We start from the raw sequence: 12,610 nt of genomic DNA, 5'->3' as shown, positions 1-12,610 counted from the left end.
TCTGCAGATGTGGAACAACTCACAGTAAGTGCCAAACACAGCTTCAGTACGGAAACAAAGTAATTTTACATCAATAAAGCTCTAGTAGCTACAAGCTAAATTATGCTTAGCTGAAAAAGGAGTTTTCAGGCCTGGTTCTGTTCCCAGTTACAGACATGTCATTCTCGTGATGAAGAAACTCCTTCCAGGCAAGATGCTTTGCATGTACACTGCTGATAGCAGGACCAGAATCTGTAAAGTCTATTTGTATTAATTGACCTGTCTGAACTCAATTTTAAAGTTATAGACAAAATTTGAGGAAACAATCCAACTCTTAAGTACCTCAGGAAAGTTATTTATCTTAGCACTTACACAAGCATAATAAGGTACAAATCTGAGTACATATGTAACAGGTTAAGCATTTAAAAGTGAAATCTTAAGGCACATGAAACCGTATCCAAAACTCTTCTGACACTAGAAACACTATCTGAGAGATTTTTTGTGCCTTAGAGACATATGGCTGCTCACCTCACAATTTGCACTGTATTCACCCTACCCTGGATAAAGAGGCAATGCCACTGGCAGACAGGGACTGAACAGATTTCAGTCGTCATCCTCAGAGGTAATTAGGCATCTCAGACCAATTGGTTTCACAGATGACATTTAGCCACTAAAGGTCTCATATAACAAATGGTCTAGTTTAAACAACTTACGCCAGGTTATGCATGAGTCTCCTGTGAAAGTAAGAAACAAGCTGTGGTCTCCCCAGCCTCAAACCAGCATCAAATGAGAGCAGGTTCCTTCCACTCCAAGACCCATGAGGGCAGTTGAGATTAGAGACCCTGTACAGCTAGATACTGAAAAAGCTGTTGTACATGCAGTGGATTAGTGTTCCTATTCTCATTTTCAGGTTATGTTTCTCTGGTGCCCGAGAAGGCCATTTACCAAGTTTGCTTGCCATGATCCACGTGAAGCACTGCACGCCCATCCCCGCCCTGCTCGTCTGTGTAAGTTTTGCCGCCCCTGCCCTGTCGTCCTGTAACCTGCTTGGACCGGGGCAAGCTCTTAGAAATATTGAATCATGGAAAGGAGAGCTAGAAAAATCCTGGAGAGGTCATTTATATTCCTGAGGAAAAACAAGCTGTCCAGGAGGACTTCTGGTGGGTGCTGCCTGAGGAGCTCTGACAGCTCCAGGGGGAAGCAGCCTTCAGCCTCCTAAATAATGTCACTCACAACTACCCTTGCAGTTTGGAGTGATTCCATAACATCTAACTTGAGCTGCAATTTAAGCCCATTATCACTTCTCCTACCCACAAGGGTGACAGACTGTGTCTTTGTCTGGAAATGGAGATACCTCATTTAAGAAAATATTAGCTTTCCCCCCCCCCTCCAAATTCCAATTTTGCCTGCTTTTTGCAAACATTTAACACAGAGGAAATCCCCGTGCTCACTGCTAACTCCACTCTGGCAGGACTGGTTTAGATCCTGTTGCCAAAGCCATAGACATGGCAGGTCCCAGGGAGAGGACAAAGTGCTCCAAATGTTACACACAATGAGCAAAATGTATTGAGAGCGATGAGACCGCAGTGCTCTGAGGACCTGGAATATTTATTTTCTGTAAAAACAAGCAAGTACAGTCAGGCATTACAGCAGCACTGAATAAAGTATCTGCTGAATGAATACATCAGGCATGCAAGAGGGCAATCCACAAAGAGTAGAAAACACCAGTCAGAATGTTGGGAAGCTTTGGGCTTGTTGGGTTGCTGTTTCCCTGAAGGAAGATCTCTCTATTTTGCTTAGACATTGAAAATTTCCATGATGCTAATGACTTATGGAAGTTGTTACTTGAAACAAAGATCTTTATACACTTTTACAAAGAGCTAAGTTAGAATATGTGGTGTTTTTTACTGTGGCAAAGACGACACTAAAGAGGAAGAATAACCCCTGATACTGCACTCCCTGACTTCATAGCCCAAGCAAGGGTATTCTCCCAAGGGCATCTGCTTGAAATCTCAGTGGCATCAAAGTCAACTGCAGATTTGCCACTGATTTCAAAACAATGAGGATTTGACGCAAGATGCACTAAGAAGGCACACATTCACGTGACTCTCCTGGCTCTAACAGCAATTCTGGCACAATACACTGACATAATTTTATCAGATAAGCCTTCTGCACATATACCACTTTTATGACAAAATACCTGTGTAGTTGAGGCTTTATGGCATTCCTGGGGCTTAGTGCTTGACAACAAACATCTCGTGCATTGCCTGTACAGGGTTTTGGGGTAAACCATATAGCCCATCTGTCCTGTCTCAAGCAAACAGAAAGCACTGGCTCCATCCTGGACTCATGCCAGGCAGCTGAACTTGGCTGATGCCGATGAAGCAAAACTTCTTTGCCCTTAGAAATACATCAGCTCAAATAACGTGCTGAGTTTCAGAGGCTGTTTCACTGGGAAATAGCCACAACACGAGCAGGCTGCCTGCACAGAGCAGGGCTGATAAATCAGGCGTATGCCAGCCTCCCAGTCTGCTCCAAACATTTCCCTTAAATTACAGTGCAAATTACAGAACTAACACTGCATATCAATTCATCATTGGAGGGTACTTTAATGCAGCACAGGGTATATCAAATGCTGCTATGAAATATTAATTTCTTAACAAATAAATATAAAAATAATATAGTGTAGGCAGCTACAATAGCAAATTAGGTCAGACTTCAGGCAAATCTAATTAATACATTAGGTTCTCTTTTCTTTTGCAGTGCATAACATCTAGCAGCTTTTTGCACGGAGAAAGGTTTCTTTGTACATAAAGGCCTTTTTAGCATCACCAGTGAGACCTGTATTATTACTAATTCTTTCAAAAATGAACAGTCCAAGCTAAATGCAAAATAAACTGACTTTTTTTTTTTTTTTTTTTTTTTTTTTGCAAGACAGCAGAGAGTGACAGGCTCTCACGCCTGCTGCGCGAGGCTGTCGTCAGGCATGGTAATCAGGGGAGGAAACAGCACACTCCTCTGCAGCCCAGTACCTCTCAGGAATTACGCCCACGCAGCAAGCAGCTCTGACACATTCATGTCACCTACGCAAGAAACCTCATCGCCCTAAGTGTCTTCAATGCAAAATCTGCTAGGGGCAGGAAAGGGTCAGATGTATGTCTGACACTGTCCACCTTTCAGAGGGAAGCAGGAAGCATGTCATGTGACACCAGTGTACAACACTGCCCTATTTTAAATGAATTTTGTGGTGAGACTGCTCAGGATGTTGAAATCCCCTCCACCCCTGCATAGCCTGCAAGGCTTTTAACAGGGGAATGGAGAGACCAACGGGTCATTTGATTATGGTGGTGCGTAATTACTGGTGCCAGTGGTACACAAATCGTCCTTCCCTAGAGGCCTTTGCTATTAAAACAGCCAATTAAGAAAAAAGGACATAAGCAAAAAGAGAGCCTGCAGTGACACAGAACCAAGTCCTGAAAGCTCTCTGGAGGGATTTGGACACTCAGTTTCCCTTAGGTTTTGGCCACCAGCAGACAACATTTACAGGATGGGTCCATGGCATGAGGGGTCTTCATACCATGTGGTACGACTGGGCCGGGGGGACAGGATCTGAGGAGCAACCCTGTGAACCCTGAGTCAGCTCTCCTAACTTTACAGAGTTATTCAGAAATAAAGTACAAACAAGCAAGAGTCTGCATGGAAATTTCCATCATCCATCTGCCAGTTTCCTAACACGAGTAATGTGCAGGAGATTAATGATGGTGGTCATCTGCAGCATGAGCCACGGGACAGCAGGGAGAAAGGGCAAAGCTTTTATTCTTTATAACATACAGGGCACTTGCAACAAAGTCGTGTACTGACAACAAAATATTAGTCTACCAGAAATCCTTTTTTTCCTCATAATAGACAACCTGACCTTTGCCAGAAGTCCCTATTTTAGGGTCCAATAGCTTTTAAAATGAAAATTGGTGGAGTGCAGTCATTGAAAGCAGGTACAGAAATGTCCTGTTCTGGCAACACAGCAGGACTGTAAACACAGGAGTTTAACTGCTTTTTTTTTTTTTTTTTTTTTTTTTTTTTTTTGCTTGCCTTTGTTGCTCTTAAGCTACCTTATTAGTTATGAGTCATATAAGACTATCTTTCTCTCTACAGTGTTTGGCCACTCTTATCATCATGCTTGTTGGAGACACATACACACTAATCAACTATGTGTCATTTATTAACTACCTCTGCTATGGAGTGACAATTATAGGCCTGATTGTGTTACGCTGGAAGAAACCCAAAATCTTCAGACCTATCAAGGTAAAAATGTTAAAGCTAAATCCCTTGGCTGCAGTAGCAATGCAAAGGGCAGGACAGGCAAATCAAACCCTCTGTCCCCCAGCTTTGAAGATCAGTTCTTTTGGTGATGTAATGGTAACATTTCAGGGTCCCAAATCATGCCACACAGTGCCATTAGTATAAAAATAGGATACAAAGGCTTCCAGAACTAAACTTGATGGGATGGGCAGAGAGGATGGCAGTGGCAGAAGGAAGGGGGATGAAACCCAGGGGACTCCAGATGCCTTGGCCCCCACTGCCAGCCAGCCACCACTGTCACTCTGCACAGTCATGCTCTGCTCTATTCTCTCCCCACAGGTGAACCTCCTCATCCCTGTCACTTACCTGGCATTTTGGGCATTTCTACTGATCTTCAGCATATACTCTGAGCCAGTTGTCTGTGGAGTCGGACTCATTATCATTTTAACTGGAGTGCCAGTGTTTTTTCTTGGAGTCTACTGGAGAAACAAACCAAAGTGTGTAAATAGGTTAACAGGTAAGCAACACCGCAATGACTTGGTGCACTCCTTGTGGCCAACACTCACAGTGGGGTCTGCAGTGCTCTTCACAGCCTCCACGCAGCCAGTGCCAAGTGCTCCAGCAAGCCCAACCACCACTGCCAGTCATGCACAGCCCTTAGACTCCTCTACAAAGCAGGCCATGTGCTGCTTGCAGATGGAAATTGGTTTTAAATCAGAAGTAATGACAAGCTGTCGGGCAGTCAGACATGGTGTGGGTGACTCCCCGGACATGAGGAAGCGGTTGTATTTTTGTGGCTGTGCAGCACGCTCACGTGGGCAACTGCTTTCCTCACTCCTCAGCATATGTGCCTCCTTTTGTGTCCCTGGGCATCCCCCCATCCACCCAGCTTGTTCACTGCGGCCTCAGCCACAAAGCAGATTCACAAGAATATCACTTTAAGCATGTAAAGCCCAACTGAACTATCACAAAAAGAATGATAAAAAGCCCTGTCTGTCCCTCAATCTGCTTTCCTCCCACCAGCACTACACAGTGCCTGTACAGCATGATGAATTATTTCATGCTCAAAAGATAGGAAGGCCTTACTTTATCACTCGCATAAAACTGCACAAGTCATTTGGGATTTAGCTGTGCTTGGCTTGAAACTGCTTTGCTCTGAGAAAAAAACTTCCCATGAGGAGAGAAGGGAAAAGGAGCCCTCACCTCAGGTGAGATGCTCCCTGCAGCCGGGCTCTCCTCAGGCTCCTCAGGGACAGCGCAGCGCCAGGCCCGGCCCAGCTCCCCTGCCTCACGCGCTGGCTCCACAAGCCTCTGGGCAGAGTGAAGGACCCCTCACATCAAAGAGTCGTTTCTAAAACAGCCCAATTTTAACCCACCTGTGCTTTGCGAACACTTCTTTGTCACTTCGCTAGAGATAAAAGCTGTTGGAGGGCTGGGGGGCAGTGCAGCAGGGTCAAAGGCCTCAGCCAGGAAAATGGCCGCCACGTCAGGCATTACACCCCTCAGGCGCCACAGCAAGGTTGAGGAGCGCTCGAGCTGCCGCGCTAACCGCTGCACACTTGCTCTCTGCAGAGTCGGTGACATGCTGGGGACAGAAGCTGTGTTTTGTGGTCTACCCCCAGGATGGGGTGCCCGAAGAGGATGAGGTGCCCGCTGCCCGCTCCCAGGTGCCGGCCAGTGAGACCTCCCTGAGGAAATAATGGAGCGGCCTCTGGGGCTGAAGGGGCTTCTTGTTTACATGCCGATTTTTGCAAAAAGTTTTTTCTGGAATTAAAAAAAAAAAAATGTTTTTAGAGATCCAATAGTGAGCTACACCCTTTATGGCATCTGTATCTTTTAGTTTTTCCCTGAGGAAAAAAAATGAAAAAAAGGAAAAAAATAAAATAAAATATAAAATAAGACACCAGTTGTTTTTATTTCTGGTAGCACGCTTGCTCAGCAGGGGAATGCAGCACAGCTACAGCTCTGAAATACTTATTTTAGCAGACATAAGGGTCTATCACAGACAGATTTGGGCATTTCAGAAGCAGGTCAGTTTCCTGTTGCAAAATCAAAATGGAAAAATCAAGAGGAAGAGACGCTGGGACAATATGCCAACATAAAAATCCTGTTGCTGCCCCTGAGTCAGGTGAATCTCCACAGAGCATGACGTCTGAGGTCTTGAAGTTACAGTCTAAAGATCACACTTGCATATATATACCTGAAAGAGCAAAAGAACAGGTCATTGGAGCATCCATGTGACCAGGGCTGGAAGGGGCAAGGAAATCACGTTGGACAGGAGCTAGCCTGAGTGGACATTGGGAGTAAATTGTACAAAATCAACAGTCAGATTGAGTCCAGACTACATTTGGTGACACAGAGGGAAAAAAAAAAAAAATGCAGTAGTGATAAAATCTCAAATATCTACATTTTTGAAGCATTTTGCAAAGAGGTGTCTTGTATCCCAGGCCTGAGGAAGAACTCAGTGTCCAGCCCCAGGGGGAAGGAGACGTGCAGGGGTTTGCACAGCAGTGGGAGCTTGAGGGAGACCCAGGAACAAAGCCTGGCGTTCTTTGTTACGAACCAGGCGGGTGATGCTCCACATTGATTTGGAGACAAACTCTCCATTTTAACTGTGCTCAGTGAAAGAATGAGCCTAAATCATTCTCACATCAGATGCTCTTTAGAAGGTGTTTTGCATATTTTATTTGTGCCAAACACTTTTTAAAAAAATGTAGTTCATGTATTTAATTAATTTATAGAGATTTGCTGCTGTAGCAATATGGCCCCTTTCACACCAAAGAATCTTTTGAAAATGAATAATGCAAGAATAGCTCTAAGCAACATTCTGAATAGCTACTGTTCTTTTGCAACTTTTGAAAATAAATAGTATCGTATTCAGTAGCCTTGGTAACAGCCATAAGAATTTAATTTTAAAAGTATTAATTTTAAAACTATCTTTCTGTGTGTCACAAGCCTTTTTTCTATGGAAAAATTAGGGGTTCATTAATCCCCCAGTTTGCCAAATACCATATGCTATACAAAGATATAAGAATAGACTCAAAATATTGGGCGAGTTCAAGGAAAGTGTCTTTCCACTATAATTCATTATTTAGTATTTTTGTTTTTAAATATCTATCCATCTCTCTCCAAACTTTTGGATGGTAGACACTAGAAAGAAACTCAGTTTATACTCCTCTTCTGTATAAGGCAATTAATTATAAGAGATTAAAATACGTATTGAGCTAAAGAGAAGTGTGGTTTTGTGTGTACATTTACACACACACAAAGTGATATCACATCTTAAATAACAGTAAGAGTATATGAAGTCTGCTAATAAAAATCATATTTTTAGCTTTTTTTTCTTTACCATTCAGTGTATACCTACCACATTTACACTGGCTAAATAGCATGCAAACAGCCTGTTGTCTGAGGCCCTTGTGACTAAGTCTTATTTTCCGTAGTTCAAAATCCACTGTGACAATTTCTAACGGATTAATATCTGCTTTAACTTTATTATCTAGTGGGCAAATTAAACATAGTACAGCACCTTTAACAGTAATTGTTTTCAGAATTGCCAAATTTTGGTGTGGTTTTATTTTTGTTTGTTTAAACAATTAAGCCATGGAAGTCAGCCATCACAGAAACTTTGCAGTTCTTGAGACAAGTCTGTACAGTAAATGAGAAAGGTAATAACAATAATATTCTGTAACCGCTACCCAGGCATTCTTTGAGTTTTGTTTAAGGAAATCAACGAAAATTAAAGGACCAATTGCCTCATAGGTGTTAACTAGTTCTGGCTCAAGTTTTCCCTGATTGTATTTTAATGCTTTAAAACAATCAACATTTGGCCTGAAAATGGAAGGCTGAATTTAGAACAGGATGGTTTAGTAGAACTCATCTTTGAATTACATACCCATCCCCAAATGCTGTTCCAAGATGTCTTATTTCATTTTTAGAAACAGCTTCATCTGTGCTCCCAACATCATGCATATTTTTTAAAGGCTTTGCAAAAGCCACTTCATAGAGCATACAATTTCTAACCACAGAAATCAATGTAGAGAACTAGTAAGACAAATTCATATGCTGAATGAAATTTAGAGGCGTGCGCAACTGTGTGAGTATGATTTTTCCAAAAGATGAAGCAAAAGGCCTGAAGGAGACATAACTGCTATTATTTTAAAGCCCGCTGAACAAAAGAAAAATCCCAAGACAGCTGACACTACAAGCACGTCAAGAATATCGTGCTACTTGATGCAGAAAAGCAAGTCCCTTCCAAAAGGAAGATTCTGTTTTTTGAGATACTTGTAATTTTAATATATTTGCTGTAGCAATTACAACTCTTGCTGATTTTTGTTTTCTGCAGCATTTCAACCTTACTTTTACTGACAGGTAAATCACGATAACCTGTGCATTAGCTTTTCTGCTCTGAAGGAGAAACTCCTAAAGCAAACAGAACAATGCATAACTCTACCTCAGCTGCAATATGTGCACTTTCTCTCAGTCCAGGTCATTCTCTGAAACGAAGTCATACAATTTTACAGCTATCTTCATACAAAACAGACCACTGCTACTTTAACTGAATTAAACTGGTATGAACAGTGGTGTTAAAATGAGTTTAAACAAAGCTTTAAAATCAATGTATTGCTATACAAAACTATATTATAAACTATTATATTTATGTATCTGTATATATACATATAAAATAGTAGAGGCTATAATGCAGAAAAATACTCGGAGCTGTTTATTCTTCTAGTGCTGGCAATAATACATCATTCAGAGAACCTCAAAGGGGAAACAGACATAAGGCAAATACTTTAAGAAGCACTACCTGAAATTAGCTTTGGACTGAAGTCAGTAGAAGTTGTATTGGCTTGTTCTTATCCACATTATCACCGTATGATTATCACAGACCATGTCATCATTGTGCTACACACTACTAAACAACAGGAAGACAGTCCCTCTCCCAGATAAGACTGCATTCAATAGGCAATAGGAGCTGTGTGGGCACAGATGAGAAAACACAAGGGTAATGAGCCAAGGCTGCCCAGCACAACCTCTGCTGACCTAGCCACTCTGAAGTCTTTTCTTAAACTTGGTGCAAGAATTGGTTGTTTTCAATCCGTATTAGTACATAAAGCAGACCACCTTGACCTCAGCAGGGTCAAGGTAAGAGACTTATCAGTTCAAAGCTTTCACCCAACTCAGAAAGGATTAATGAGTCATTGTGTATTTAACATTATATGTGCAAGCATATTAGTTGGAAGTATCTTTACTAAAATGCATCAAAAGATAGGCAAACAAGATTTTACCAGCCAAGCTCAATCACATGCTGTCCCAAGCAATTTTCAGATGTCTTCAACAAGGTAATTCTCATTTTTGTCTCCCTTATTTGTGAATTCTTGAAACTTTGAAAATAAAACACATTTGGTTTCTGACTCATTTGCACCAACCACTACATGACAAGAAGCTGGCAATTATTGAGCTGCTGAGGAGTTTTAGAAATACTGAACTATACGTCATAAATGAAAACTTCATTACAAAAAAAAAATCAGGGTAAACCTTGCTTGGAGTTTTTTTCCTTAATCTTCAGAATCCTGACTGGGGTCACCTTGCTTGGGAGCAGTTACCAGCATGGAGCAGTCTCCTGCTAATAAAAGCAAAGCCTTGTTGTTAGTTTGTTTTTTACACTTTTCATTCCTCAGTGTTTCACACCAGTACTCTAGCTTCAACCATATGAGAACCTTCTGCTCTTGGACAAATGAAAAAGGAGAATACAAGGAAAAGGATCAGAAAGTAGCCAAGGGATGTTGTTTGTATTAGAGACCAAAAAGAAAAGTCTTAAAGTCCTGTGGTAAGAGATAGTAATAGAAGGGAGGGAAACTTGGAAGGCATAACAAGGCAGGAAACATAGAATAAAGGGGGGGGGGGGGGGGTGGAAGTAAACTTCCACCACTCACACCAGCCCTCATGACCATTTAATCACTGGAGCCAAGAACACAAGAGACAGCATCTGAAAAGAGAAGGACGGCTTATTTAACAATTTGCTATGTTAACAGGCTAACAAGAGACATAAGATTATGCTTGCTACCTGCAAGGTTCAGGTCACAGATGGAGAGTTTGCTTCTAAATCCTACCTCCTGCTTGGGAGGATTAAAGCTGCTTCCTGTGAAGACCAAAAATCTTAAATAAGCAAAAGCAGTGCACTCTCTCAAAAGTCAGATTAAAAAAATACATAAATCCCTTAAGGCTTTTCAAGTTAACTCCTTGGTTTGTCAGAAGACACATCTGTTGTGCTACACAGGCTGTCAACAAACACTGCTGCAAGTGCATGGGTGTCATTTATTACTTTATTTCCATTTTATGGGCTATATTCATTTCAGCCTTGCTTACCTCAGTTATTAGGTTTGTATTAGTGCTTGTGCCGCTATCATTGCGGCTGAATCAGCACTTCGTGATGAAGCGAAGCAAACACTTCCTACCAGGTGAGGTGGTACTGTCCCTCCAAATCAAGCTGTGTCCTCCCATGCCTTTTGATTATGGATATATCTGAAGGACCATGAAGTCTGTCCAATTCCCTCCCACACAGGTAAAGATTTCTAAGCCTGTAAATTTCTAACAACACAAAAGAACTCAGTCCCAAACCTTCTACCAAAAAAAGCAGCAGGATATAACCAGTGGTTCCCTCCAAAGATGTAAGCAAAAGCTGGTGAGGAGGAAGCATCAGCAAAACAAGCACAGCCCCCAGCTGTAGGAAATGAAGTGCTACATTTTAGGAGTGGTTTGGGGTTTTTTGTTATTTTAACCCCTGTAATAACACCTAACCAGTTGTATGCTTCAGGGCTATGTTTTGTTACTTGGGGCATGTGTATATGTGTCTTTTAAAGACAGTTGTATACAACAGGGAATTGCTAGTGGTAAGGTTTCACACGTACTAGCTAGAAAAAGCAATGCAGGTCCACAGCTTCAACTACCAGCAAAAAGTACACAGCCAAGAAAAGAAAAAAAAAAAAAAAAAAAAAAAGATCTTTAGATCTCACACTGAAGGTTCATAACCTACTCAACATACAAGTCTTTGGTAGTGTTTACAGTTTAAGCACCCTCAAGTGACAGTCAGAAACCCACAGTATCTGGACGCATGGAGTTTTATTAAAAATTAAGAGATCAAAAGCAAGAGCAAAGTATGATGATGCCCAGCATCTTACTCAGATAGTATCATTGTCCAGGAGCCAGCAAACACTGGTAACCATGATGCCATACCTGAACCATACACCTGTACATACATTACAGTAAAATGTCATATTTCAGTGAATGTATACAACAACAAAACAAAAAAGCAGAGAACAGAAAAAAACAAGTACATTTAGGGGATGTCACAGAGTCATACACAAGCTGGTGCCAAAATTTCAGACAGAAATACACCCTGGGTTTTAATGTCAGAGAGCATATTTTCCTTTGATGCTGCCTGTGAGCTTTTGTTCTTCTTAGATCAAGGAAAGGCTTAGGTATTCCTGTCTAAATAGAATGTTTTTTTTTAGGAAGTTTTCTTGAGGGAATTTGGATAGGGGAGTTTTGTAGGTTTTTTGTTTTAAAATAAAATCTTAAATATTTTGTTTCCCTTCAATGAAAATCTTTAAAAAACGCAGAAAAGCATTCTTAACATTTAGAAAAGAAAAATAAATGTATTAGTTGATTAGGTTGTATAGTCATTAAAGTGTGATGATATTTTCCACTGAGCAAAGAAATGGAACAATGAGATTTTCCTGTTTACATTTCTGGCATAGTAGCAGTTTTCCACATTTTTTTTTTTCTTTTAAGTAAATTCTGAACATAAGGAGGCAGCTTACATGAAACAGAAACTGGATGATCTTTGATGATGGTCAGTTCTCTGCTTAATGCTTACAAGCGCTGGAGAAAAGGCAGACTTTGTGGTTTCCTTCATTTCAGGACACTGTGATGCACTTGTTTGTGCTCACAGCACACGTGTGCAGGTTTCTTCTGCAAAATTAACAGCAAATCTGTGGCTCTTGACTCCAAGGAATGAGCTGGGGAAGCCAGGAGAGAATACTGTATTGCAGAATACAAAAGTTAGGTGCTCACAAAAGCACCAGGCTTGTACGTCTCATTTAAGCAAGGCTGTAAGTTTCAATAGTGACGGCTGTGAACATTTCTATACACTTCAAGCATAAAATTATCATTAACCTGGATTTTTGTAAGTTTCTAAAAATAAAACCTTCTCACTGAAATTTCCACTGAGTTACCAAATGGATCAGTATGCAAAATATCCACAATATAGTTAAGAAATTATGTTAAGTTACACATCTTAAAATAAAATACAGTTGTAGCTGTTCAG

The 12,610-nt window shown here is 41.1% G+C and overlaps 1 protein-coding gene across 1 annotated transcript in view; it reads left to right on the top strand.

Moving 5' to 3' along the window:
• The window catches only part of SLC7A10 (solute carrier family 7 member 10), a 42,827-nt gene extending 36,707 nt beyond the window's left edge, over positions 1–6,120 (top strand). Inside the window, exons 9-12 of the mRNA XM_032195787.1 lie at positions 890–986; positions 4,132–4,281; positions 4,618–4,795; positions 5,851–6,120. Coding sequence (XP_032051678.1) covers positions 890–986; positions 4,132–4,281; positions 4,618–4,795; positions 5,851–5,978 — 553 coding nt within the window. The 3' untranslated portion in view covers positions 5,979–6,120. The remainder of the gene's footprint in view (positions 1–889; positions 987–4,131; positions 4,282–4,617; positions 4,796–5,850) is intronic.
• The last annotated feature ends 6,490 nt before the right edge of the window (positions 6,121–12,610 follow it).

The sequence above is a fragment of the Aythya fuligula genome, chromosome 12, assembly GCF_009819795.1.
Source record: "Aythya fuligula isolate bAytFul2 chromosome 12, bAytFul2.pri, whole genome shotgun sequence".
Classification (NCBI taxonomy): Eukaryota; Metazoa; Chordata; class Aves; order Anseriformes; family Anatidae; genus Aythya; species Aythya fuligula.
Note: the sequence above shows the minus strand (reverse complement) of the source record. Positions and strands in the feature narration are given on the sequence as shown.